Source organism: Somniosus microcephalus, chromosome 12 (genome assembly GCF_052327205.1).
Source record: "Somniosus microcephalus isolate GS21.2 chromosome 12, FLI_Smic_1.0, whole genome shotgun sequence".
Lineage (NCBI taxonomy): Eukaryota > Metazoa > Chordata > Chondrichthyes > Squaliformes > Somniosidae > Somniosus > Somniosus microcephalus.
The window spans coordinates 223,007,263-223,034,529 of NC_140998.1; the positions used below are offsets into that span (position 1 = coordinate 223,007,263).

The 27,267-nt window shown below is 54.0% G+C and overlaps 1 protein-coding gene across 2 annotated transcripts in view; it reads left to right on the top strand.

Annotated features, from left to right (window-relative positions):
- The first annotated feature begins 6 nt into the window (after positions 1–6).
- Positions 7–27,267, top strand: part of LOC147110177 (sodium channel regulatory subunit beta-1-like) — a 50,786-nt gene continuing 23,525 nt past the window's right edge. For both annotated transcript variants that reach the window (XM_086004110.1, XM_086004109.1), the window contains exon 1: positions 7–407. In XM_086004110.1, coding sequence (XP_085860236.1) covers positions 356–407 — 52 coding nt within the window. In that variant the 5' untranslated portion in view covers positions 7–355. The remainder of the gene's footprint in view (positions 408–27,267) is intronic.

Below are 27,267 nucleotides of genomic sequence, written 5' to 3' on the forward strand. Positions count from 1 at the left end.
CTTGTGGCAGTGTTCAGCTGCGGTCGCCTTTCCTTGCTCAGGGTTTTGGTAAACACAATCTGATCTCTTCGGCTCTGAGAGGATCGTGTGGCAGCGGGCTCTGATCTAAAAATACCTTCCCGAAGACAAGACATCTGTGGCGAGCAGATGAAATCTTGGACCTTTTCTGGGCAACTCTCAGAGGGCTCGGAGACACCAAGTGACAGCACCTTGCGGCACAGATTGATGGATTTTGAATGAATTGTGGATGAAGGTTTGTCAGGAGTGAATCTTTGGGATCTCGCTGTCGGTGTCCTCTCGAGCTCTCTTCGCTTCCCTGGGATTATCGTGCTTGGATGTCGGTGCAGGTGCGGTGATGGATCTGCTGAAGAAGGCCTTGCTTTGTGTCGCTTTCTGCCTCTCCTGGGGTGAGTTCTCTGAAGGCTGCAGAGCCTGGGGACCCCAGCACACTGCAGGCGGCTTATTTATTATTGCAAAAATGCAGCAGCAATTCTGCGGAGAATGCGATTCAGTGGCTGGTGCTAAACTCACGGTTAAGCTTCGTACAATACAATTCAAATTTAAAAAATAACCAGGGGACCCTTAGCTCAGTTCTCGCTATGTTGTGTCGCCTGTCTCTCTGGCCGCTCAGTCTTGCATGCCGCCTGTTCCAGTTGCCCTTGGAATCTGTGAAAACATTGGGGGGCCAGTCCGGCCGCGGTTATACCCAGGAGCTGGTGTCATGTTCAACCCCCTGTCTCCCTCCCCAGGCATCCTCGCCCTCAGAGACAGAAGCCGAAAATGGCTCTTTTAGATGCGAGATGTGGACAGAGGCACAGAGGGGAGAACTGGAGAGAAGGAGCAGGGCTGGAGACAGAGGCAGAGACCGAGTCGCTTTGAACACTGTCCAATCTGCCGGGCTCAGCAATAAAATGGACACCGAGTGACAGGAGATGTTAGGAGGCTGAACATGGGCAGGTTTGGTGCCGACAGCCGCCTCGGCCCTACTTTCTGGATTGGCCTCCCTCAAACTCTCCTCCTCCCCAGTCACCCTCCCAATATCTCCATCCTTGACCCACAGCAATTTTTATCTGATTCTGGCCCCGTGAATCCCCTTCAGGTGTTTTGCTTTATTAAAGACGCCGCATAAATGCAAGGTGTTGTTGATATAAAAAGGGGGAGCGGATCAAGGAGATAATTCCAAATTGAAGGGGTGTTGGAGAGGAAGGTTTGTAAAGGACTGCCAGTGAGGAGAGGAGTCCCACAGTGTGAGGGGAGACTGAGGGAGGAGAGGAGTCCCACAGTGTGAGGGGAGACTGAGGAGGAGAGGAGTCCCACAGTGTGAGGAGAGACTGAGGGAGGAGAGTAGTCCCACAGTGTGAGGGGAGACTGAGGGAGGAGAGGAGTCCACAGTGTGAGGGAGACTGAGGGAGGAGAGGAGTCCCACAGTGTGAGGGGAGACTGAGGGAGGAGAGGAGTCCCACAGTGTGAGGAGAGACTGAGGGAGGAGAGTAGTCCCACAGTGTGAGGGGAGACTGAGGGAGGAGAGGAGTCCCACAGTGTGAGGGAGACTGAGGAGGAGAGTAGTCCCACAGTGTGAGGGAGACTGAGGAGGGAGGAGTCCCACAGTGTGAGGGGAGACTGAGGAGGAGAGAGTCCCACAGTGTGAGGGGAGACTGAGGGAGGAGAGGAGTCCCACAGTTGAGGAGAGACTGAGGGAGGAGAGTAGTCCCACAGTGTGAGGAGAGACTGAGGGAGGAGAGGAGTCCCACAGTGTGAGGGGAGACTGAGGGAGGAGAAGAGTCCCACAGTGTGAGGATAGACTGAGGGAGGAGAGGAGTCCCAAGTGTGAGGAGAGGAGTCCACAGTGTGAGGGGAGACTGAGGGAGGAGAGGAGTCCCACAGTGTGAGGAGAGACTGAGGCGGAGAGGAGTCCCACAGTGTGAGGAGAGACTGAGGGAGGAGAGGAGTCCCACAGTGTGAGGATAGACTGAGGGAGGAGAGGAGTCCCACAGTGTGAGGATAGACTGAGGGAGGAGAGGAGTCCACAGTGTGAGGATAGACTGAGGGAGGAGAGGAGTCCCACAGTGTGAGGAGACTGAGGGAGGAGAGGAGTCCCACAGTGTGAGGAGAGACTGAGGAGGAGAGGAGTCCCACAGTGTGAGGAGAGACTGAGGGAGGAGAGGTGTCCCACAGTGTGAGGATAGACTGAGGGAGGAGAGGAGTCCCACAGTGTGAGGATAGACTGAGGGAGGAGAGGAGTCCCACAGTGTGAGGATAGACTGAGGGAGGAGAGGAGTCCCACAGTGTGAGGAGACTGAGGGAGGAGAGGAGTCCCACAGTGTGAGGATAGACTGAGGGAGGAGAGGAGTCCCACAGTGTGAGGATAGACTGAGGGAGGAGAGGAGTCCCACAGTGTGAGGATAGACTGAGGGAGGAGAGGAGTCCCACAGTGTGAGGGGAGACTGAGGGAGGAGAGGAGTCCCACAGTGTGAGGATAGACTGAGGGAGGAGAGGAGTCCCACAGTGTGAGGATAGACTGAGGGAGGAGAGGAGTCCCACAGTGTGAGGATAGACTGAGGGAGGAGAGGAGTCCCACAGTGTGAGGAGACTGAGGGAGGAGGGGAGTCCCACAGTGTGAGGAGACTGAGGGAGGAGGGGAGTCCCACAGTGTGAGGATAGACTGAGGGAGGAGAGGAGTCCCACAGTGTGAGGGAGACTGAGGGAGGAGAGGAGTCCACAGTGTGAGGATAGACTGAGGGAGGAGAGGAGTCCCACAGTGTGAGGGGAGACTGAGGGAGGAGAGGAGTCCCACAGTGTGAGGGAGACTGAGGGAGGAGAGGAGTCCCACAGTGTGAGGGAGACTGAGGGAGGAGAGGAGTCCCACAGTGTGAGGGGAGACTGAGGGAGGAGAGGAGTCCCACAGTGTGAGGGGAGACTGAGGGAGGGGAGGAGACCCACAGTGTGAGGAGACTGAGGGAGGAGAGGAGTCCCACAGTGGTGAGGATAGACTGAGGAGGAGAGGAGTCCCACAGTGTGAGGGGAGACTGAGGGAGGAGAGGAGTCCCACAGTGTGAGGATAGACTGAGGGAGGAGAGGAGTCCCACAGTGTGAGGATAGACTGAGGGAGGAGAGGAGTCCCACAGTGTGAGGATAGACTGAGGGAGGAGAGGAGTCCCACAGTGTGAGGATAGACTGAGGGAGGAGAGGAGTCCCACAGTGTGAGGAGAGACTGAGGGAGGAGAGGAGTCCCACAGTGTGAGGGGAGACTGAGGGAGGAGAGGAGTCCCACAGTGTGAGGATAGACTGAGGGAGGAGAGGAGTCCCACAGTGTGAGGGGGAGACTGAGGGAGGAGAGGAGTCCCACAGTGTGAGGGAGACTGAGGGAGGAGAGGAGTCCCACAGTGTGAGGGGAGACTGAGGGGGGAGAGGAGTCCCACAGTGTGAGGATAGACGGAGGGAGGAGAGGAGTCCCACAGTGTGAGGGGAGACTGAGGGAGGAGAGGAGTCCCACAGTGTGAGGATAGACTGAGGGAGGAGAGGAGTCCACAGTGAGGGGAGACTGAGGGAGGAGAGGAGTCCACAGTGTGAGGATAGACTGAGGGAGGAGAGGAGTCCCACAGTGTGAGGGGAGACTGAGGGAGGAGAGGAGTCCCACAGTGTGAGGATAGACTGAGGGAGGAGAGAGGAGTCCCACAGTGTGAGGATAGACTGAGGGAGGAGAGGAGTCCCACAGTGTGCGGATAGACTGAGGGAGGAGAGGAGTCCACAGTGTGAGGGGAGACTGAGGGAGGAGAGGAGTCCCACAGTGTGAGGATAGACTGAGGGAGGGAGAGGAGTCCCACAGTGTGAGGATAGACTGAGGGAGGAGAGGAGTCCCACAGTGTGAGGATAGACTGAGGAGGAGAGGAGTCCCACAGTGTGAGGGGAGACTGAGGGAGGAGAGGAGTCCCACAGTGTGAGGATAGACTGAGGGAGGAGAGGAGTCCCACAGTGTGAGGATAGACTGAGGGAGGAGAGGAGTCCCACAGTGTGAGGGGAGGACTGAGGGAGGAGAGGAGTCCCACAGTGTGGGATAGACTGAGGAGGAGAGGAGTCCACAGTGTGAGGGGAGACTGAGGGAGGAGAGGAGTCCCACAGTGTGAGGATAGACTGAGGGAGGAGAGGAGTCCCACAGTGTGAGGATAGACTGAGGGAGGAGAGGAGTCCCACAGTGTGAGGGGAGACTGAGGGAGGAGAGGAGTCCCACAGTGTGAGGATAGACTGAGGGAGGAGAGGAGTCCCCACAGTGTGAGGAGACTGAGGGAGGAGAGGAGTCCCACAGTGTGAGGGGAGACTGAGGGAGGAGAGGAGTCCCACAGTGTGAGGATAGACTGAGGGAGGAGAGGAGTCCCACAGTGTGAGGATAGACTGAGGGAGAGAGGAGTCCCACAGTGTGAGGATAGACTGAGGAGGAGAGGGAGTCCCACACTGTGAGGGGAGACCGAGAGGAGAGAGAGTCCCACAGTGTGAGGAGACTGAGGGAGGAGAGGAGTCCCATTGTGTGAGGAGAGACTGAGGAGGAGAGGAGTCCCACAGTGTGAGGATAGACTGAGGAGGAGAGGAGTCCCACAGTGTGAGGATAGACTGAGGGAGGAGAGGAGTCCCACAGTGTGAGGATAGACTGAGGGAGGAGAGGAGTCCCACAGTGTGAGGATAGACTGAGGGAGGAGAGGAGTCCCACAGTGTGAGGATAGACTGAGGGAGGAGAGGGAGTCCCACAGTGTGAGGATAGACTGAGGGAGGAGAGGAGTCCCACACTGTGAGGGGAGACCGAGGGAGGAGAGGAGTCCCACAGTGTGAGGAGACTGAGGGAGGAGAGGAGTCCCATTGTGTGAGAGAGACTGAGGGAGGAGAGAGTCCCACAGTGTGAGGATAGACTGAGGGAGGAGAGGAGTCCCACAGTGTGAGGATAGACTGAGGGAGGAGAGGAGTCCCACAGTGTGAGGATAGACTGAGGAGGAGAGGAGTCCCACAGTGTGAGGATAGACTGAGGGAGAGAGGAGTCCCACAGTGTGAGGATAGACTGAGGGAGGAGAGGAGTCCCACAGTGTGAGGATAGACTGAGGGAGGAGAGGAGTCCACAGTGTGAGGGGAGACTGAGGGCGGAGAGGAGTCCCACAGTGTGAGGATAGACTGAGGGAGGAGAGGAGTCCCACAGTGTGAGGATAGACTGAGGGAGGAGAGGAGTCGCACAGTGTGAGATAGACTGAGGAGGAGAGGAGTCCCACAGTGTGAAGATAGACTGAGGGAGGAGAGGAGTCCACAGTGTGAGGATAGACTGAGGGAGGAGAGGAGTCCCACAGTGTGAGGGGAGACTGAGGGAGGAGAGGAGTCCCACAGTGTGAGGATAGACTGAGGGAGGAGAGGAGTCCCACAGTGTGAGGGGAGACTGAGGGAGGAGAGGAGTCCCACAGTGTGAGGATAGACTGAGGGAGGAGAGGAGTCCACAGTGTGAGGAGACCTGAGGGAGGAGAGGAGTCCCACAGTGTGAGGAGAGACTGAGGGAGGAGAGGAGTCCCACAGTGTGAGGAGAGACTGAGGGAAGAGAGGAGTCCCACAGAGTGAGGATAGACTGAGGGAGGAGAGGAGTCCCCACAGTATGAGGAGACTGAGGGAGGAGAGGAGTCCCACAGTGTGAGGATAGACTGAGGGAGGAGAGGAGTCCCACAGTGTGAGGAGAGACTGAGGGAGGAGAGGAGTCCCACAGTGTGAGGATAGACTGAGGGAGGAGAGGAGTCCCACAGTTGTGAGGATAGACTGAGGGAGGAGAGGAGTCCACAGTGTGAGGAGAGACTGAGGAGGAGAGGAGTCCCACAGTGTGAGGAGACTGAGGGAGGAGAGGAGTCCCACAGTGTGAGGGGAGACTGAGCGAGGAGAGGAGTCCCACAGTGTGAGGATAGACTGAGGGAGGAGAGGAGTCCCACAGTGTGAGATAGACTGAGGGAGGAGAGGAGTCCCACAGTGTGAGGATAGACTGAGGGAGGAGAGGAGTCCTACAGTGTGAGGATAGACGGAGGGAGGAGAGGAGTCCACAGTGTGAGGATAGACTGAGGGAGGAGAGGAGTCCCACAGTGTGAGGGGAGACTGAGGGAGGAGAGGGAGTCCCACAGTGTGAGGATAGACTGAGGGAGGAGAGGAGTCCCACAGTGTGAGGATAGACTGAGGGAGGAGAGGAGTCCCACAGTGTGAGGAGAGACTGAGGGAGGAGAGGAGTCCCACAGTGTGAGGGGAGACTGAGGGAGGAGAGGAGTCCCACAGTGTGAGGATAGACGGAGGGAGGAGAGGAGTCCACAGTGTGAGGATAGACTGAGGGAGGAGAGGAGTCCCACAGTGTGAGGGGAGACTGAGGGAGGAGAGGAGTCCCACAGTGTGAGGGGAGACTTGAGGGTGGAGAGGAGTCCCACAGTGTGAGGATAGACTGAGGGGGAGAGGCGTTCCCACAGTGTGAGGAGAGACTGTGAGAGGAGAGGAGCCCCACAGTGTGAGGATAGACTGAGGAGGAGAGGAGTCCACAGTGTGAGGGGAGACTGAGGGAGGAGAGGAGTCCCACAGTGTGAGGGGAGACTGAGGGAGGAGAGGAGTCCACAGTGTGAGGAGACTGGGAGGAGAGGGTCCACAGTGTGAGGGGAGACTGAGGGGGGAGAGGAGTCCCACAGTGTGAGGGGAGACTGAGGGAGGAGAGGAGTCCCACAGTGTGAGGAGAGACTGAGGAGGAGAGGAGTCCCACAGTGTGAGGATAGACTGAGCGAGGAGAGGAGTCCCACAGTGTGAGGGGAGACTGAGGGAGGAGAGGAGTCCCACAGTGTGAGGGGAGACTGAGGGAGGAGAGGAGTCCCACAGTGTGAGGATAGACTGAGGGAGGAGAGGAGTCCCCACAGTGTGAGGGGAGACTGAGGGAGGAGAGGAGTCCCACAGTGTGAGGGGAGACTGAGGGAGGAGAGGAGTCCCACAGTGTGAGGGGAGACTGAGGGAGGAGAGGAGTCCCACAGTGTGAGGATAGACTGAGGGAGGAGAGGAGTCCCACAGTGTGAGGATAGACTGAGGGAGGAGAGGAGTCCCACAGTGTGAGGATAGACTGAGGGAGGAGAGGAGTCCCACAGTGTGAGGATAGACTGAGGGAGGAGAGGAGTCCCACAGTGTGAGGGGAGACTGAGGGAGGAGAGGAGTCCCACAGTGTGAGGGAGACTGAGGGAGGAGAGGAGTCCCACAGTGTGAGGACGACTGAGGGAGGAGAGAGTCCCACAGTGTGAGGATAGACTGAGGGAGGAGAGGAGTCCCACAGTGTGAGGGAGACTGAGGGAGGAGAGGAGTCCCACAGTGTGAGGATAGACTGAGGGAGGAGAGGAGTCCCACAGTGTGAGGATAGACTGAAGGAGGAGAGGAGTCCCACAGTGTGAGGGGAGACTGAGGAGGAGAGGAGTCCCACAGTGTGAGGATAGACTGAGGGAGGACAGGAGTCCCACAGTGTGAGGAGACTGAGGGAGGAGAGGAGTCCCACAGTGTGAGGATAGACTGAGGGAGGAGAGGAGTCCCACAGTGTGAGGATAGACTGAGGAGGAGAGGAGTCCCACAGTGTGAGGAGAGACTGAGGGAGGAGAGGAGCCCCACAGTGTGAGGAGAGACTGAGGGCGGAGAGGAGTCCCCACAGTGTGAGGAGAGACTGAGGAGGAGAGGAGTCCCACAGTGTGAGGATAGACTGAGGAGGAGAGGAGTCCCACAGTGTGAGGATAGACTGAGGGAGGAGAGGAGTCCCACAGTGTGAGGATAGACTGAGGGAGGAGAGGAGTCCCACAGTGTGAGGATAGACTGAGGGAGGAGAGGAGTCCACAGTGTGAGGGAGACTGAGGGAGGAGAGGAGTCCCACAGTGTGAGGATAGACTGAGGAGGAGAGGAGTCCCACAGTGTGAGGATAGACTGAGGGAGGAGAGGAGTCCCACAGTGTGAGGATAGACTGAGGGAGGAGAGGAGTCCCACAGTGTGAGGATAGACTGAGGGAGGAGAGGAGTCCCACAGTGTGAGGAGAGACTGAGGGAGGAGAGGAGCCCCACAGTGTGAGGAGAGACTGAGGGCGGAGAGGAGTCCCACAGTGTGAGGAGAGACTGAGGAGGACAGGAGTCCCACAGTGTGAGGATAGACTGAGGGAGGAGAGGAGTCCACAGTGTGAGGATAGACTGAGGGAGGAGAGGAGTCCCACAGTGTGAGGATAGACTGAGGGAGGAGAGGAGTCCCACAGTGTGAGGATAGACTGAGGGAGAGAGGAGTCCCACAGTGTGAGGGGAGACTGAGGGAGGAGAGGAGTCCCACAGTGTGAGGATAGACTGAGGGAGGAGAGGAGTCCCACAGTGTGAGGATAGACTGAGGGAGGAGAGGAGTCCCACAGTGTGAGGAGACTGAGGGAGGAGAGGAGTCCCACAGTGTGAGGATAGACTGAGGGAGGAGAGGAGTCCCACAGTGTGAGGATAGACTGAGGAGGAGAGGAGTCCCACAGTGTGGAGGAGAGACTGAGGAGGACAGGAGTCCCACAGTGTGAGGATAGACTGAGGGAGGAGAGGAGTCCCACAGTGTGAGGGAGACTGAGGGAGGAGAGGAGTCCCACAGTGTGAGGATAGACTGAGGGGGGAGAGGAGTCCCACAGTGTGAGGATAGACTGAGGGAGGAGAGGAGTCCCACAGTGTGAGGAGACTGAGGGAGGAGAGGAGTCCCACAGTGTGAGGATAGACTGAGGGAGGAGAGGAGTCCCACAGTGTGAGGATAGACTGAGGGAGGAGAGGAGTCCCACAGTGTGAGGGCAGACTGAGCGAGGAGAGGAGTCCCACAGTGTGAGGATAGACTGAGGGAGGAGAGGAGTCGCACAGTGTGAGGATAGACTGAGGGAGGAGAGGAGTCCCACAGTGTGAGGAGACTGAGGGAGGAGGGGAGTCCCACAGTGTGAGGAGACTGAGGGAGGAGGGGAGTCCCACAGTGTGAGGATAGACTGAGGGAGGAGAGGAGTCCCACAGTGTGAGGGGAGACTGAGGGAGGAGAGGAGTCCCACAGTGTGAGGATAGACTGAGGGAGGAGAGGAGTCCCACAGTGTGAGGGGAGACTGAGGGAGGAGAGGAGTCCCACAGTGTGAGGGGAGACTGAGGGAGGAGAGGAGTCCCACAGTGTGAGGGGAGACTGAGGGAGGAGAGGAGTCCCACAGTGTGAGGGGAGACTGAGGGAGGAGAGGAGTCCCACAGTGTGAGGGGAGACTGAGGGAGGGGAGGAGTCCCACAGTGTGAGGAGACTGAGGGAGGAGAGGAGTCCCACAGTGTGAGGATAGACTGAGGGAGGAGAGGAGTCCCACAGTGTGAGGATAGACTGAGGGAGGAGAGGAGTCCCACAGTGTGAGGATAGACTGAGGGAGGAGAGGAGTCCCACAGTGTGAGGATAGACTGAGGGAGGAGAGGAGTCCCACAGTGTGAGGAGAGACTGAGGGAGGAGAGGAGTCCCACAGTGTGAGGGGAGACTGAGGGAGGAGAGGAGTCCCACAGTGTGAGGATAGACTGAGGGAGGAGAGGAGTCCCACAGTGTGAGGGGAGACTGAGGGAGGAGAGGAGTCCCACAGTGTGAGGGGAGACTGAGGGAGGAGAGGAGTCCCACAGTGTGAGGGGAGACTGAGGGGGGAGAGGAGTCCCACAGTGTGAGGATAGACGGAGGGAGGAGAGGAGTCCCACAGTGTGAGGGGAGACTGAGGGAGGAGAGGAGTCCCACAGTGTGAGGATAGACTGAGGGAGGAGAGGAGTCCCACAGTGTGAGGGGAGACTGAGGGAGGAGAGGAGTCCCACAGTGTGAGGATAGACTGAGGGAGGAGAGGAGTCCCACAGTGTGAGGGGAGACTGAGGGAGGAGAGGAGTCCCACAGTGTGAGGATAGACTGAGGGAGGAGAGGAGTCCCACAGTGTGAGGATAGACTGAGGGAGGAGAGGAGTCCCACAGTGTGCGGATAGACTGAGGGAGGAGAGGAGTCCCACAGTGTGAGGGGAGACTGAGGGAGGAGAGGAGTCCCACAGTGTGAGGATAGACTGAGGGAGGAGAGGAGTCCCACAGTGTGAGGATAGACTGAGGGAGGAGAGGAGTCCCACAGTGTGAGGATAGACTGAGGGAGGAGAGGAGTCCCACACTGTGAGGGGAGACCGAGGGAGGAGAGGAGTCCCACAGTGTGAGGAGACTGAGGGAGGAGAGGAGTCCCATTGTGTGAGGAGAGACTGAGGGAGGAGAGGAGTCCCACAGTGTGAGGATAGACTGAGGGAGGAGAGGAGTCCCACAGTGTGAGGATAGACTGAGGGAGGAGAGGAGTCCCACAGTGTGAGGATAGACTGAGGGAGGAGAGGAGTCCCACAGTGTGAGGATAGACTGAGGGAGGAGAGGAGTCCCACAGTGTGAGGAGAGACTGAGGGAGGAGAGGAGTCCCACAGTGTGAGGATAGACTGAGGGAGGAGAGGAGTCCCACAGTGTGAGGATAGACTGAGGGAGGAGAGGAGTCCCACAGTGTGAGGAGAGACTGAGGGAGGAGAGGAGTCCCACAGTGTGAGGAGACTGAGGGAGGAGAGGAGTCCCACAGTGTGAGGGGAGACTGAGCGAGGAGAGGAGTCCCACAGTGTGAGGATAGACTGAGGGAGGAGAGGAGTCCCACAGTGTGAGGATAGACTGAGGGAGGAGAGGAGTCCCACAGTGTGAGGATAGACTGAGGGAGGAGAGGAGTCCTACAGTGTGAGGATAGACGGAGGGAGGAGAGGAGTCCCACAGTGTGAGGATAGACTGAGGGAGGAGAGGAGTCCCACAGTGTGAGGGGAGACTGAGGGAGGAGAGGAGTCCCACAGTGTGAGGATAGACTGAGGGAGGAGAGGAGTCCCACAGTGTGAGGATAGACTGAGGGAGGAGAGGAGTCCCACAGTGTGAGGAGAGACTGAGGGAGGAGAGGAGTCCCACAGTGTGAGGGGAGACTGAGGGAGGAGAGGAGTCCCACAGTGCGAGGATAGACGGAGGGAGGAGAGGAGTCCCACAGTGTGAGGATAGACTGAGGGAGGAGAGGAGTCCCACAGTGTGAGGGGAGACTGAGGGAGGAGAGGAGTCCCACAGTGTGAGGGGAGACTGAGGGTGGAGAGGAGTCCCACAGTGTGAGGATAGACTGAGGGAGGAGAGGAGTCCCACAGTGTGAGGAGAGACTGAGAGAGGAGAGGAGCCCCACAGTGTGAGGATAGACTGAGGGAGGAGAGGAGTCCCACAGTGTGAGGGGAGACTGAGGGAGGAGAGGAGTCCCACAGTGTGAGGGGAGACTGAGGGAGGAGAGGAGTCCCACAGTGTGAGGAGACTGAGGGAGGAGAGGAGTCCCACAGTGTGAGGGGAGACTGAGGGGGGAGAGGAGTCCCACAGTGTGAGGGGAGACTGAGGGAGGAGAGGAGTCCCACAGTGTGAGGAGAGACTGAGGGAGGAGAGGAGTCCCACAGTGTGAGGATAGACTGAGCGAGGAGAGGAGTCCCACAGTGTGAGGGGAGACTGAGGGAGGAGAGGAGTCCCACAGTGTGAGGGGAGACTGAGGGAGGAGAGGAGTCCCACAGTGTGAGGATAGACTGAGGGAGGAGAGGAGTCCCACAGTGTGAGGGGAGACTGAGGGAGGAGAGGAGTCCCACAGTGTGAGGGGAGACTGAGGGAGGAGAGGAGTCCCACAGTGTGAGGGGAGACTGAGGGAGGAGAGGAGTCCCACAGTGTGAGGATAGACTGAGGGAGGAGAGGAGTCCCACAGTGTGAGGATAGACTGAGGGAGGAGAGGAGTCCCACAGTGTGAGGATAGACTGAGGGAGGAGAGGAGTCCCACAGTGTGAGGATAGACTGAGGGAGGAGAGGAGTCCCACAGTGTGAGGGGAGACTGAGGGAGGAGAGGAGTCCCACAGTGTGAGGGGAGACTGAGGGAGGAGAGGAGTCCCACAGTGTGAGGATCGACTGAGGGAGGAGAGGAGTCCCACAGTGTGAGGATAGACTGAGGGAGGAGAGGAGTCCCACAGTGTGAGGGGAGACTGAGGGAGGAGAGGAGTCCCACAGTGTGAGGATAGACTGAGGGAGGAGAGGAGTCCCACAGTGTGAGGATAGACTGAAGGAGGAGAGGAGTCCCACAGTGTGAGGGGAGACTGAGGGAGGAGAGGAGTCCCACAGTGTGAGGATAGACTGAGGGAGGAGAGGAGTCCCACAGTGTGAGGAGACTGAGGGAGGAGAGGAGTCCCACAGTGTGAGGATAGACTGAGGGAGGAGAGGAGTCCCACAGTGTGAGGATAGACTGAGGGAGGAGAGGAGTCCCACAGTGTGAGGAGAGACTGAGGGAGGAGAGGAGCCCCACAGTGTGAGGGGAGACTGAGGGAGGAGAGGAGTCCCACAGTGTGAGGATAGACTGAGGGAGGAGAGGAGTCCCACAGTGTGAGGATAGACTGAGGGAGGAGAGGAGTCCCACAGTGTGAGGATAGACTGAGGGAGGAGTGGAGTCCCACAGTGTGAGGATAGACTGAGGGAGGAGAGGAGTCCCACAGTGTGAGGGGAGACTGAGGGAGGAGAGGAGTCCCACAGTGTGAGGGGAGACTGAGGGAGGAGAGGAGTCCCACAGTGTGAGGGGAGACTGAGGGAGGAGAGGAGTCCCACAGTGTGAGGATAGACTGAGGGAGGAGAGGAGTCCCACAGTGTGAGGAGAGACTGAGGGAGGACAGGAGTCCCACAGTGTGAGGATAGACTGAGGGAGGAGAGGAGTCTCACAGTGTGAGGATAGACTGAGGGAGGAGAGGAGTCCCACAGTGTGAGGATAGACTGAGGGAGGAGAGGAGTCCCACAGTGTGAGGATAGACTGAGGGAGGAGAGGAGTCCCACAGTGTGAGGATAGACTGAGGGAGGAGAGGAGTCCCACAGTGTGAGGGGAGACTGAGGGAGGAGAGGAGTCCCACAGTGTGAGGATAGACTGAGGGAGGAGAGGAGTCCCACAGTGTGAGGATAGACTGAGGGAGGAGAGGAGTCCCACAGTGTGAGGAGACTGAGGGAGGAGAGGAGTCCCACAGTGTGAGGATAGACTGAGGGAGGAGAGGAGTCCCACAGTGTGAGGATAGACTGAGGGAGGAGAGGAGTCCCACAGTGTGAGGAGAGACTGAGGGAGGACAGGAGTCCCACAGTGTGAGGATAGACTGAGGGAGGAGAGGAGTCCCACAGTGTGAGGGGAGACTGAGGGAGGAGAGGAGTCCCACAGTGTGAGGATAGACTGAGGGGGGAGAGGAGTCCCACAGTGTGAGGATTGACTGAGGGAGGAGAGGAGTCCCACAGTGTGAGGAGACTGAGGGAGGAGAGGAGTCCCACAGTGTGAGGATAGACTGAGGGAGGAGAGGAGTCCCACAGTGTGAGGATAGACTGAGGGAGGAGAGGAGTCCCACAGTGTGAGGGCAGACTGAGCGAGGAGAGGAGTCCCACAGTGTGAGGATAGACTGAGGGAGGAGAGGAGTCCCACAGTGTGAGGGGAGACTGAGGGAGGAGAGGAGTCCCACAGTGTGAGGGGAGACTGAGGGAGGAGAGGAGTCCCACAGTGTGAGGGGAGACTGAGGGAGGAGAGGAGTCCCACAGTGTGAGGATAGACTGAGGGAGGAGAGGAGTCCCACACTGTGAGGATAGACTGAGGGAGGAGAGGAGTCCCACAGTGTGAGGGGAGACTGAGGGAGGAGAGGAGTCCCACAGTGTGAGGGGAGACTGAGGGAGGAGAGGAGTCCCACAGTTTGAGGATAGACTGAGGGAGGAGAGGAGTCCCACAGTGTGAGGGGAGACTGAGGGAGGAGAGGAGTCCCACAGTGTGAGGGGAGACTGAGGGAGGAGAGGAGTCCCACAGTGTGAGGATAGACTGAGGGAGGAGAGGAGTCCCACAGTGTGAGGGGAGACTGAGGGAGGAGAGGAGTCCCACAGTGTGAGGATAGACTGAGGGAGGAGAGAAGTCCCACAGTGTGAGGGGAGACTGAGGGAGGAGAGGAGTCCCACAGTGTGAGGATAGACTGAGGGAGGAGAGGAGTCCCACAGTGTGAGGATAGACTGAGGGAGGAGAGGAGTCCCACACTGTGAGGATAGACTGAGGGAGGAGAGGAGTCCCACAGTGTGAGGATAGACTGAGGGAGGAGAGGAGTCCCACAGTGTGAGGATAGACTGAGGGAGGAGAGGAGTCCCACACTGTGAGGATAGACTGAGGGAGGAGAGGAGTCCCACAGTGTGAGGATAGACTGAGGGAGGAGAGGAGTCCCACAGTGTGAGGATAGACTGAGGGAGGAGAGGAGTCCCACAGTGTGAGGAGAGACTGAGGGAGGAGAGGAGTCCCACAGTGTGAGGATAGACTGAGGGAGGAGAGGAGTCCCACAGTGTGACGCCTGGCGAAACAGTGAGTTGTGTTGGAGTCAGTGCTGTCAGTCTTGATTTTAACAGGAGTATACAGCAGTCTGTTGAGCACGTGAATCAAAAGCTCCAGATACGGTATGATGATAATCCTTTAAAGACACATCCTTTCTATCTTTCGTACTCTAACGTTTCTTTCTCATTATGCCGAATCTCGCATGTATGATGGATAGAAAAAACCGAGCATTTATAATACGCCTTTCACAATGTCAGGACATCACAGACAATGAAGCACTTTTAAACAATCACAACTCCAATTTACACAGCACCTTTAACATAGTAAAACATCCCAAGGCGCTTCACAGGACCTCTTTTCCTGATATCAAAAAATATTTAACACCGAGCCACATAAGGAGGTATTAGGGCAGATGACTAAAAGCTCGGTCAAAGAGGTCGGTTTTAAGGAGCCTCTTAAAGGAGGAGAGAGAGGCGGAGAGGTTTAGGGAGGGAATTCCAGAGCTCGGGGCCCAGGCGGCTGAAGGCACGGCCGCTAATGTTTTTTTAAATTTTTTATTTTTTTATTCTTTTATGATATGTGGGCTTCACTGGCAAGGCCAGCCTTTATTGCCCATCCCTAGTTGCCCTTGAGATGGTGGTGGTGAGCCGCCTTCTTGAACTGCTGCAGTCCGTGTGGTGAAGGTGCTCCCACAGTGCTGTTAGGGAGGGAGTTCCAGGATTTTGACCAGCGACGATGAAGGATCGGCCGATATATCTCCAAGTCAGGATGGTGTGTGATTTGGAGGGGGACTTGGAGGTGGTGGTGTTCCCATGCGCCTGCTGCCCTTGTCCTTCTAGGTGGAATAGTTCGCGGGTTTGGGAGGTGCTGCCGAAGAAGCCTTGGCGAGTTGCTGCAGTGCATCTTGTAGATGGTACACACTGCAGCCACGGTGCGCCAGTGGTGGAGGGAGTGAATTTTTAAGGTAGTGGATGGGGTGCCAATCAAGCGGGCTGCTTTGTCCTGGATGGTGTCGAGCGTCTTGAGTGTTGTTGGAGCTGCACTCATCCAGGCAAGTGGAGAGTATTCCATCACACTCCTTACTTGTGCCTTGTAGATGGTAGAAAGGCTTTGGGGAGTCAAGAGGTGAGACACTCGCCGCAGAATAATTGGCCTCTGACCTGCTCTTGTTGCCACAGTATTATGTGTCTGGTCCAGTTAAGTTTCTGGTCAATGGTGACCTCAAGGATGCAGATGGTGGGGGATTCGGTGATGGTAACGCCATTGAATGTCATGGGGCAGTGGTTATGTTCTCACTTTTGGGAGATAGTCATTGCCTGGCACTTCTGTGGCGCAAATGTTACGTGCCACTTATCAGCCCAAGCCTGAACGTTGTCCAGGTCTTGTTGCATGTGGGCATGGACTGCTTCATTATCTGAGGAGTTGTGAATGGCGCTGAACACTGTGCAGTCATCAGCGAACATCCCCATTTCTGACCTTATGTTGGAGGGAAGGTCATAGGGCTCCTTGATGCCACACTCGGTCAAATGCTGCCTTATGTCAAGGGCAGTCACTCTCACTTCTCCTCTGGAATTCAGCTCCTTTGTCCATGTTTGGACTAAGGCTGGAATGAGGTCGGGAGCCGAGTGGTGTTGACGGAACCCAAACTGGGCCTCTGTGAGCAGGTGCCTCTTGATAGCACTGTCGATGACACCTTCCATCACTTTGCTGATGATTGAGAGTAGACTGATGGGGCGGTAATTGGCCGGATTGGATTTGTCCTGCTTTTTGTGGACAGGACATACCTGGGCAGTTTTCCGCATTGTCGGATAGATGCCAGTGTTGTAGCTGTACTGGAACAGCTTGGCTAGGGGTGCTGCTAATTCTGGAGCACAAGTCTTCAGCACGATAGCCGTGATGTTGTCAGGGCCCATAGCCTTTGCTGTATCTGGTGCACTCAGCCATTTCTTGATATCATATCTTATGGAGTGAATAGAATTGGCTGAAGACTGGCTTCTGTGATGGTGGGGACCACAGGAGGAGGCCGATATGAACCATCCACTCGGCACTTCAGGCTGAAGATGGTTGCAAACGCTTCAGCCTTGTCTTGTCTTTTGCACTCATCATTGAGGATGGGGATATTCTTGGAGCCTCCCCCTCCCGTTAGTTGTTTAATGGTCCACCACCATTCACAACTGGATGTGGCAAGGCTTCATCTGATCCGTTGATTGTGGGATCACTTAGCCCTGTCTATAACATGTTGCTTCCACTTTTTAGCATGCATGTAGTCCTATGTTGCAGCTTCCCCAGGTTGGCACCTCATATTTTTTTTAGGTACACCTGGTATGCTCTTCTACACTCCTTATTGAACCAGGGTTGGTCCTCTGGCTTGATGGTAATGGTAGAGTGAGGGCCACGAGGTTACAGATTGTGGTGGAATACAATTCTGCTGCTGCTGATGGCCCACAGCACCTCATGGATGCCCAGTTTTGAGCTGCGAGATGTGTTCTGAATCTATCCCATTTAGCACAGTGGTAGTGCCACACAACACAATGGAGGGTGTCCTCACTGTGAAGATGGGACTTCGTCTCTACAATGACTGTGCGGTGGTCACTGCTACCAATACTGTCATGGACAGATGCATCTGTGACAGGTAAGGACGAGGTCAAGTAGGTTTTTCCCCTCTCACCACGAAGTCCTTGAGGATTCTCTGGTGTTCAAAATGACGGCGTACTGATTCATCAGCTGAGGGAGGGCGGTAGGTGGTAATCAGCAGGAGGTCCGGAGTCAATGTTGAGGACTCCCAGGGCCACTCCCTCCCGACTGTACCACCACCCCTGGACTGCCGGTGGGACACGACATACCCAGGGATAGTGATGGAGGAATTTGGGACATTAGCTGAAAGGCTGTTGCTTGACTAGTCTGTGGGACAGCTCTCCCAATTTTGGTACAAGTCCCTCGATGTTGATGAGGAGGACTTTGCAGGGTTGACTAGGCTGGGTGTGCCGTTGCCATGTCTGTAGTCGATGCCGAGTGGTCCATCCGGTTTCACTTTTATTATTTTGTTTCGTAGCAGTTAGTTACAGCTGAGTGGATTGCTGGGCCATTTCAGAGGGCTGTTAAGAGTCAACCACATTGCTGTGGGTCTGGAGTCACATTATGGGCCAGACCGGGTAAAGACAGCAGACTTCCTTCCCTAAAGGGCATTAATGAACAAGATGGATTTTTATGACAATCCTATAGTTTCATAGTATTAATTAACTGAATTTAAGTTCAGCAGCTGCCATGGTGGGATTTAAACTCACCTTTCTGGATCATTATTCAAGAAGGGTAGCAGGGATAAACCAGGGAATTACAGGCCAGTGAGCCTAACATCTGTGGTAGGGAAATTATTGGAAAAAATTCTGAGGGACAAAATTAGTCTCCACTTGGAGAGGCAAGGATTAATCGGGGATAGTCAGCATGGCTTTGTCAAGGGTAAATCATGTCTGACCAATCTGATTGAATTTTTCGAGGGGGTAACTAGGTGTGTGGATGAGGGAAATGCTGTGGATGTGGCATACATGGACTTCAGTAAGGCTTTTGACAAAGTCCCGCATAGGAAAGAAGGTAAGAACCCATGGGATCCAGGGTGCCTTGGCACGTTGGATCCTAAACTGGCTGAGTGGCAGGAGGCAGAGGGTGATGGTCGAAGGTTGCTTTTGTGACTGGAAGCCTGTGTCCAGTGGGGTACCTCAGGGATCGGTGCTGGGTCCCTTGCTGTTTGTGATCTACATAAATGATTTGGATGAGAATGTAAAAGGTATGATCAGTAAGTTCGCAGATGACACGAAAATTGGTGGGGTGGTAAATTGTGAGGAGGAAAGCCTCAGGCTACAGGACGATATAAACGGGTTGGTCAGATGGGCGGAAAAGTGGCAAATGGAATTTAACCCTGAAAAGTGCGAGGTGATGCATTTTGGACGGACAAATAAGGCAAGGGAATACACAATGAGTGGTAGGACCCTAGGAAGTACAGAGGGTCAGAGGGACCTTGGTGTACATGTACATAGATCCCTGAAGGCAGCGGAGCAGGTAGATAAGGTGGTTAAAAAGGCATATGGGATACTTGCCTTCATTAGCAGAGGCATAGAATATAAGAGCAGGGAGGTTATGATGGAGCTGTACAAAACGCTGGTAAGGCCACAGCTGGAGTACTGTGTGCAGTTCTGGTCGCCTCACTATAGGAAGGATGTGATTGCTTTGGAGAGGGTGCAGAGAAGATTCACCAGGATGTTACCTGGGATGGAGCGCCTCAGCTATGAAGAAAGACTCAACAGGCTGGGGTTGTTTTCCTTGGAGCAAAGAAGGCTGAGGGGGGACCTGATTGAGGTGTACAAAATGATGAGGGGCATAGATAGGGTAGATAAAGAGGAACTTTTCCCCTTAGTAGGGGGGTCAATAACAAGGGGGCATAGATTCAAGGTAAGGTGCAGGAGGTTTAGAGGGGATTTGAGGAGGAACTTTTTCACCCAGAGGGTGGTTGGAGTCTGGAACTCACTGCCTGAAAGGGTGGTAGAGGCAGGAACCCTCAACATTCAAGAAGCATTTGGATGAGCACTTGAAATGCCATTGCATACAAGGCTATGGACCAAATGCTGGAAAATGGGATTAGATTGGACAGGGCTTGATAGACGGCGCAGACACGATGGGCCGAAGGGCCTCTTTCTGTGCTGTATAACTCTATGACTCTATGACTCTATTAGTCCAGGCCTTTGGATTACTAGCCCAGTGACATTACAACTATGCTACCGTTCCTGGTGGAGCAATTAAAAGTGGGGATGCACAAGAGGCCAGAATTGGAGGAGCGCAGAGACCTTGGAGGGTTGTAAGGCTGGAGGAGGTTACAGAGATAGGGACATGGAGGGATTGAAAACAAGGATGAGATCTTTAAAATCGAGGTGTTGCTTAACCGGGAGCCAATGTAGGTCAGCGAGCACAGGGGGAGATGGGTGAACGGGACTTGGTGCGAGTTAGGATACGGGCAGCAGAGTTTTGGATGACCTCAAGTGTAGTTACTGTAGTAATGTAGGAAACGTGCAGCCAATTTGAGCACAGCAAGCTCCCACAAACTGCAATGAGATAATAACCAGATCATCTGTTTTAGTGAACCTAGTTGAGGGATAAATATTGGCCAGGACACCGGGGGACCTCCCCTGCTCTTCTTTATATAGCGCCGTGAGATCCTTTATGTCCACCTGAGAGGGCCGACGAGGCCTCGGCTTAACGCCTCATCTGAAAGACAGCATCTCTGACAGTGCAGCACTTAGTCAGTACTGCCCTCCGACAGTGCGGCGCTCCCTCAGTACTGCCCCTCCAACAGTGCAATACTCCCTCAGTACTGCCCCTCCGACAGTGCAGCGCTCCCTCAGTACTGCCCCTCCAACAGTGCAATACTCCCTCAGTACTGCCCCTCCAACAGTGCAATACTCCCTCAGTACTGCCCCTCCGACAGTGCAATACTCCCTCAGTACTGCCCCTCCGACAGTGCGGCGCTCCCTCAGTACTGCCCCTCCGACAGTGCGGCGCTCCCTCAGTACTGCCCCTCCGACAGTGCGGCGCTCCCTCAGTACTGCCCCTCCGACAGTGCAGCGCTCCCTCAGTACTGCCCCTCCGACAGTGCGGCGCTCCCTCAGTACAGCCCCTCCGACAGTGCGGCGCTCCCTCAGTACCGCCCCTCCGACAGTGCAGCGCTCCCTCAGTACTGCCCCTCCGACAGTGCGGCGCTCCCTCAGTACTGCCCCTCCGACAGTGCGACGCTCCCTCAGTACTGCCCCTCCGACAGTGCGACGCTCCCTCAGTACTGCCCCTCCGACAGTGCAGTATTCCCTCTGGTAGACTTATACTTTCCTCTGTGTCACACACACACATTTTCTTCTATTCCTTCTCTGTCTCAGATATGTATTCTCCCTCTGAATGTCTCTGTTTATTCTCTCATCACCTTCTCCTGATCTCTGTCTCTCATACCCTGGTTTAATGTTACCTCTACATTCCAAAATATCTTCTATGGTGATTGAGAGTTGCTGCCATTGGACAGTAACAGCTAATTGTCGACAGTGATCAGCTCCGCCATCAAGTCAAACAGTGGAATCATAGAATTATAGTATCTTACAGAACAGAAGGACGCCATTCCGGCTCTTTGAACGAGCTCTCTAATTTAGTCCCACTCCCAGCTTTTTCCCTGCAAATTAGTCCCCTTCAAGCACATGTCCTTTTGACAGTTCCCATGGTATCTGCTTCCGTCATCTTTTCAGGTAGTGTGTTCCAGATCTTTACATCTTGAAGGAGAAAATATTGCAGGGATATGGGGGAAGAGCGGAGGACTGGGACAAACGGGATTGCTCTTTGAAAGATCTGGAGCAGCCTCGATGGGCTGAACGGCCTCCTTTAGTGCTGTAGTATTCAATGATTCTATGATAACCCACGTGTGAAAACAATTCCTCCTCATTTTCCCTCTAGTTCTTTGGCCAATTATTTTAAATCTATGACCATTGCTGACCGACCCACTTGCCAGAAGAAACAGTTTCTCCCTACTTGTTGTATTAAAACCTCTCATAGTTTTCAACATCTCCCCTTAACCTTCTCTGCCCTAAGGAGAACAATCGCAGCTTCTCCAGTCACTCCATGTAACTCAAGTCCCTCATCCCTGGTATGTGGTACTTTGTCAAATGCCTTTTGAAAGTCCATATATACAACATCTACAGCACTACCCTCATCAATCCTCTCTGTTTCTTCATCAAAGAACTCAATCAGGTTAGTCAGACATGATTTGCCTTTAGGGTTAGCCTAGCATGCCTTTAGCATGATCTGTGCTGACTAACCCTTATTAACCTATGCTTCTCCAAGTGAGAATTACATTTTTCCTTGACAATGGTCTCTAGTCATTTTCCCACCACTGACGTTGGACTGATTGGCCTGTAGTTACCAATTGATGCGCTATCAATTACTCATAAAAGACTGAGAGTTAAGAGAGTAACTAAAGGCTTTTATTAGCAAAGAACAGAGCATGCCTCTCGTGGTTGACTGGGTTCCAAGAAGGCAGGGGGCTGCAGGTCAATCACCTTTATACCTGGACCTGTGTGGGTGGAGCCTGTTGAGGCATGCATAGGTACAACAGTGTGTAACAACAACAACAACAACAGTGGTTTACCACACCAATCTTTCCTTTTTTGATCGGGGTGTAACATTTGCAATCCTCCAGTCCTCTAGCACTACTCCAATACCCAAGGAGGGTTGAAAGATTGTGGTCAGAGCTTCTATTATCTACATCCTAGCTTCCCCCAGCAACCTAGCATGCATTCCATTTGACTTGTTAACTTTGAGTGATGCCAACCTATTTAGTCCCTCCTTTCTATCAATTTTTATCCAATATCTCTGCTGCCCCCTCCTCTACTCCAACATTAACTTCATCCTCTTCCTTTGTGAAGACAGATGCAAATTACTCATTCAGTACCTCAGTCATAGAATCACAGAAAGTTACAGCACGGAAGGAGGCCATTTCGGCCCATTGTGTCCACGCCGGCCAACAAAGAGCTATCCAACCTAATCCCACTTCCCAGCTCTTGGTCCGTAGCCCTGCAGGTTAGAACATCCCAAGGGCACATCCAAGTACTTTTTAAATGTGGTTAGGGTTCCTGCCTCTACCACCCTTTCAGGCAGTGAGTTCCAGACCCCCACAACCCTCTGGGTGAAGAAATTTCCCCTCAAATCCCCTCTAAACTTTCCACCAATTACTTTAAATCTGTGCCCCCTGGTTTTTGACCCCTCTGCTAAGGGAAATAGGTCCTTTCTATCTACTTTATCTGTGCCCCTCATAATTTTACACACCTCAATAAGGTCTCCCCTCAGCCTCTTCTGTTCCAAGGAAAACAGACCCAGCCTATCCAGTCTTTCCTCATAGCTAAGATTCTCTACTCCCAGCAACATCCTCGTAAATCTCCTCTGTACCCTCTCTAGTGCAATCACATCTTTCCTGTAATGTGGTGACCAGAACTGCACGCAGTACTCCAGCTGAGGCCTAACTAGTGTTTTATACAGTTGAAGCATAACCCCCCTGCTCTTGTATTCTATGCCACGGCTAATAAAGGCAAGCATTCTGTATGACTTCTTAACCACCTTATCTACCTGGCCTGCTACCTTCAGGGATCTGTGGACATGCACTCCAAGGTCCCTTTGTTCCTCTACACTACTCCGTGTCCTACCATTTAATGTGTATTCCCTTTCCTTGTTAGCCTTCCCCAAATGCATTACCTCACACTTCTCCGGATTGAATTCCATTTGCCACTGTTCTGCCCACCTGACCAATTTATTGATATCTTCCTGCAGTCTACAGCTTCCTTCTTCAGTATCAACCACACAGCCGATTTTAGTATCATCTGCAAACTTCTTAATCATACCCCCTATATTCAAGTCTAGATCATTGATATATACAACAAAAAGCAAGGGACATAGAAACATAGGAGCAGGAGTAGGCCCTTCGAGCCTGCTCCGCCATTCAACGAGATCATGGCTGATCATCCAAACCCTAGCACCCGGTCCCTACACCGACAGCCATCCCACCCAAGCCCTATCCCTGTAACGCCACATATTTAATCCCCCCTAACACTAAGGGCCAATTTTTTTATCATGGCCAATCAACCTAACCAGCACATCTTTGGACTGTGGGAGGAAACCGGAGCACCCGGAGAAAACCCACGCAAACACAGGGAGAATGTCTGTGTGGAGTTTGCACATTCTCCCTAGGCCGGATTTGAACCCGGGTCCCTGGCGCTGTGAGGCAACAGTGCTAACCACTATGCCACCGTGCTGGACCTAGTACGGAGCCCTGCGGAACCCCACTGGAAACAGCCTTCCAGTCACAAAAACACCCATCAACCATTACCCTCTGCTTCCTGTCTCCGAGCCAGTTTTGAATCCAACTTGACACTTTGCCCTGGATCCCATGGGCTTTTAACTTCGTGACCAGTCTGCCATGTGGAACCTTATCAAAAGCCTTGCTAAAGTCCATATACACTACATCAAACGCACTACCCTCATCTACCCTCCTTGTTACCACCTCAAAAAATTCAATCAAGTTTGTCAGACACGACCATCCCTTAACAAATCCGTGCTGACTATCCTTGATTAATCTGTGTCTTTCTAAATGAAGGTTTATCCTGTCCTTCAGAATTCTTTCCAATAATTTTCCCACCACCGAGGTTAGGCTGACTGGCCTGTAATTACTCGGTCTATCCTTTTCTCCCTTTTTAAACCAGGGTACCACATTAGCAGTCCTCCGGCACCACACCTGAAGCCAGAGAGGATTGGAAAATGATGGTCAGGGCCTCTGCTATTTCCTCTTCTCCTTCGCTTAACAGCCTGGGATACATTTCATCTGGGCCTGGGGATTTATCACTTTTAAAGCTGCTAAACCCCTTAATATTTCCTCTCTCACTATGTTTATTTCATCTAATATTTCACACTCCTCCCCCCCCCGATAGCAATGTCTGCTTCGCCCCTCTCCTTTGTGAAAACAGACGCAAAGTATTCATTAAGACACTACCGACGTCTCCCACCCCCCTCATGACCTCTAATAGGCCCTACCCTTTCTTTAGTTATCCTCTTACTCTTAATATATTTATAAAACATCTTTGGGTTTTCCTTGATTTTACTTGCCAAGAATTTTTCATGCTCTCTCTTTGCTTTCCTAATATCATTTTTAATTGCACCCCTGCACTTTCTGTACTTCTCTAAAGCCATGCCCTCTGCCCCCACAAGAAGATTTCCTTCACTGTCCCTAATCCGCCCCACCATACCTTTAACTATCCTTTTTTATATGTTTATAAAAGATTTTTACGTTCCCTTTTATGTTACCTGCTAATCTTTTCTCATATTCTCTCTTTCCCGTTCTTATATCCTTTTTCAGTTCCCCCTGCACTCTCTGCATTTTGCCTGGTTTTGGATTGTATTCTGCACCTGACATTTGTCATAAACTTCCCTTTTCTGTTTTTATTATAACCTCTATTTCCTTGGTCATCCAGGGAGCTCTAGCTTTGGACGCCCCATCTTTCCTCCTTATGGGAATTTGCTTGGTTTGCACCCGAACTATCTCCGCCTTGAAGGCTTGCCATTGCTCACTTACTGTTTTCCCGGAAAATCTGTGTTCCCAGTCCTCCTGTGCAAGATCCCTTCTCTCATCACTGAAATTGGCTCTCTTCCAGTTGGGTATTATTCTTTGTCCCTAAGTATTTTAAACCTAGTTATCTTATGATCGCTATTACCCATATGTTCTCCCACTGAAACACACAAATACAACAGAGTTAATTAAAGATCTCAATTTAGATGAAGGGATTTCCCCATAATTCATATGGTCTGTACCATTCTGTGGGGGGGTTGGGGGGTCTGTACCATTCTGTGGAGGGGTTGGGGGGTCTGTACCATTCTGTGGAGGGGTTGGGGGGTCTGTACCATTCTGTGCAGGGGTTGGGGGGGGGTCTGTACCATTCTGTGGAGGGGTTGGGGGGGTCTGTACCATTCTGTGCAGGGATTGGGGGGGTCTGTACCATTCTGTGCAGGGGTTGGGGGGGTCTGTACCATTCTGTGCAGGGGTTGGGGGGGTCTGTACCATTCTGTGCAGGGGTTGGGGGTCTGTACCATTCTGTGCAGGGGTTGGGGGGTCTGTACCATTCTGTGCAGGGGTTGGGGGGTCTGTACCATTCTGTGGAGGGGTTGGGGGGGTCTGTACCATTCTGTGCAGGGGTTGGGGGGGGGTCTGTACCATTCTGTGGAGGGGTTGGGGGGGGGTCTGTACCATTCTGTGCAGGGGTTGGGGGGGGGTCTGTACCATTCTGTGCAGGGGTTGGGGGGGGGGCTCTGTACCATTCTGTGCAGGGGTTGGGGGGGGGGTCTGTACCATTCTGTGCAGGGGTTGGGGGGTCTGTACCATTCTGTGCAGGGGTTGGGGGGGGGGGGTCTGTACCATTCTGTGCAGGGGTTGGGGGGGGTCTGTACCATTCTGTGCAGGGGTTGGGGGGGGGGGGGTCTGTACCATTCTGTGCAGGGGTTGGGGGGTCTGTACCATTCTGTGCAGGGGTTGGGGGGGGGTCTGTACCATTCTGTGCAGGGGTTGGGGGGTCTGTACCATTCTGTGCAGGGGTTGGGGGGGGTCTGTACCATTCTGTGCAGGGGTTGGGGGGGGTCTGTACCATTCTGTGGAGGGGTTGGGGGGGTCTGTACCATTCTGTGGGGGGGTTGGGGGGTCTGTACCATTTTGGGGGGGGGGGGGGTCTGTACCATTCTGTGCAGGGGTTGGGGGGTCTGTACCATTCTGTGCAGGGGTTGGGGGGTCTGTACCATTCTGTGCAGGGGTTGGGGGTCTGTACCATTCTGTGCAGGGGTTGGGGGGTCTGTACTATTCTGTGCAGGGGTTGGGGGGTCTGTACCATTCTGTGTAGGGGTTGGGGGGGTCTATACCATTCTGTGGAGGGGTTGGGGGGGGTCTGTACCATTCTGTGGAGGGGTGGGGGGGGTCTGTACCATTCTGTGGAGGGGTTGGGGGGGTCTGTACCATTCTGTGGGGGGGGGGGGTTGGGGGGGTCTGTACCATTCTGTGGGAGGGTTGGGGGGTCTTTACCATTCTGTGGAGGGGTTGGGGGGGGGGTCTGTACCATTCTGTGCGGGGGTTGAGTGGGTCTGTACCATTCTGTGGGGGGGGGGGTTGGGGGGGTCTGTACCATTCTGTGGGGGGGTTGGGGGGTCTGTACAATTCTGTGGGGGGGTTGGGGGGGTCTGTACCATTCTGTGGAGGGGTTGGGGGGTCTGTACCATTCTGTGGGGGGGTTGGGGGGGTCTATACCATTCTGTGGGGGGGTTGGGGGGGTCTGTACCATTCTGTGGAGGGGTTGGGGGGTCTGTACCATTCTGTGGGGGGGTTGGGGGGGTCTATACCATTCTGTGGGGGGGTTTGTACCATTCTGTGGAGGGGTTGGGGGTTCTGTACCATTCTGTGCAGGGGTTGGGGAAGTAGGGTTATCATGCAGTGAAAGATTTGATTTTACACACCTTTTTCTGATACATATACAGATGTTTTCAGAATTCCAACCTTTCCCGTATTGCATCCAGCTGCTTCTGAATGAGTCTAACTTTCATGCCTGAACCATCCATGTCTCGATTGGAACCTCTTTTCCTCTCACCTTATCGCCACCATACTTTCAATCATCCCGATCGCTGAAGGGCCAGTTTGGCTCAGTTGACAGCACTCCCATCTCGGAGTCAGAAGGCTGTGTGTTTAAGACACATTCCAGGACTGTAGCCCAGTGTAGTACTGAGGGAGTGCTGCACTGTCAGGGGGCTGTCTTTCAGACGAGATGCTAAACCAAGGTCCTGTCTGCCTGTTTGGCTGGATATTAAGATCCCATAGTATCCTGATGACCAGGCCAACGTTTATCCCTTAACTAATATGACCAAAAGGAAAAGCAGACTCATTGCTATTTGTGGGATCTTGCTGTGTGCAATGTGGCAGCCATTATTTGCCTACACAACAACAGCGACTGCACTTCAAAAGTAGTGCATTGACCGTGAATCAGTCTGGGACACCCTGAAGGCATGAAAGGTGTTATAGAAACACACGTTCTTCCTTTGATTGGCGGATACCAGGATCCACAATTCAACCCAATGCCTCTAAAGACTAGCCTTTGCTTTCCCCCCTTTAGCCAGTTCTAAATCCATGCCTTAGCCTAAATACGCCACAACTGTGGTTGTGAAGAGAGAGGTAGTGAGAGAGAAGAGAAAGCAAAGAGGAAAGAAGATTAGGGAGACCTGGATGACCTGGACTTGGGTATACAGGGCCTAATTTCTAAAGTTTGCAGTTGATAC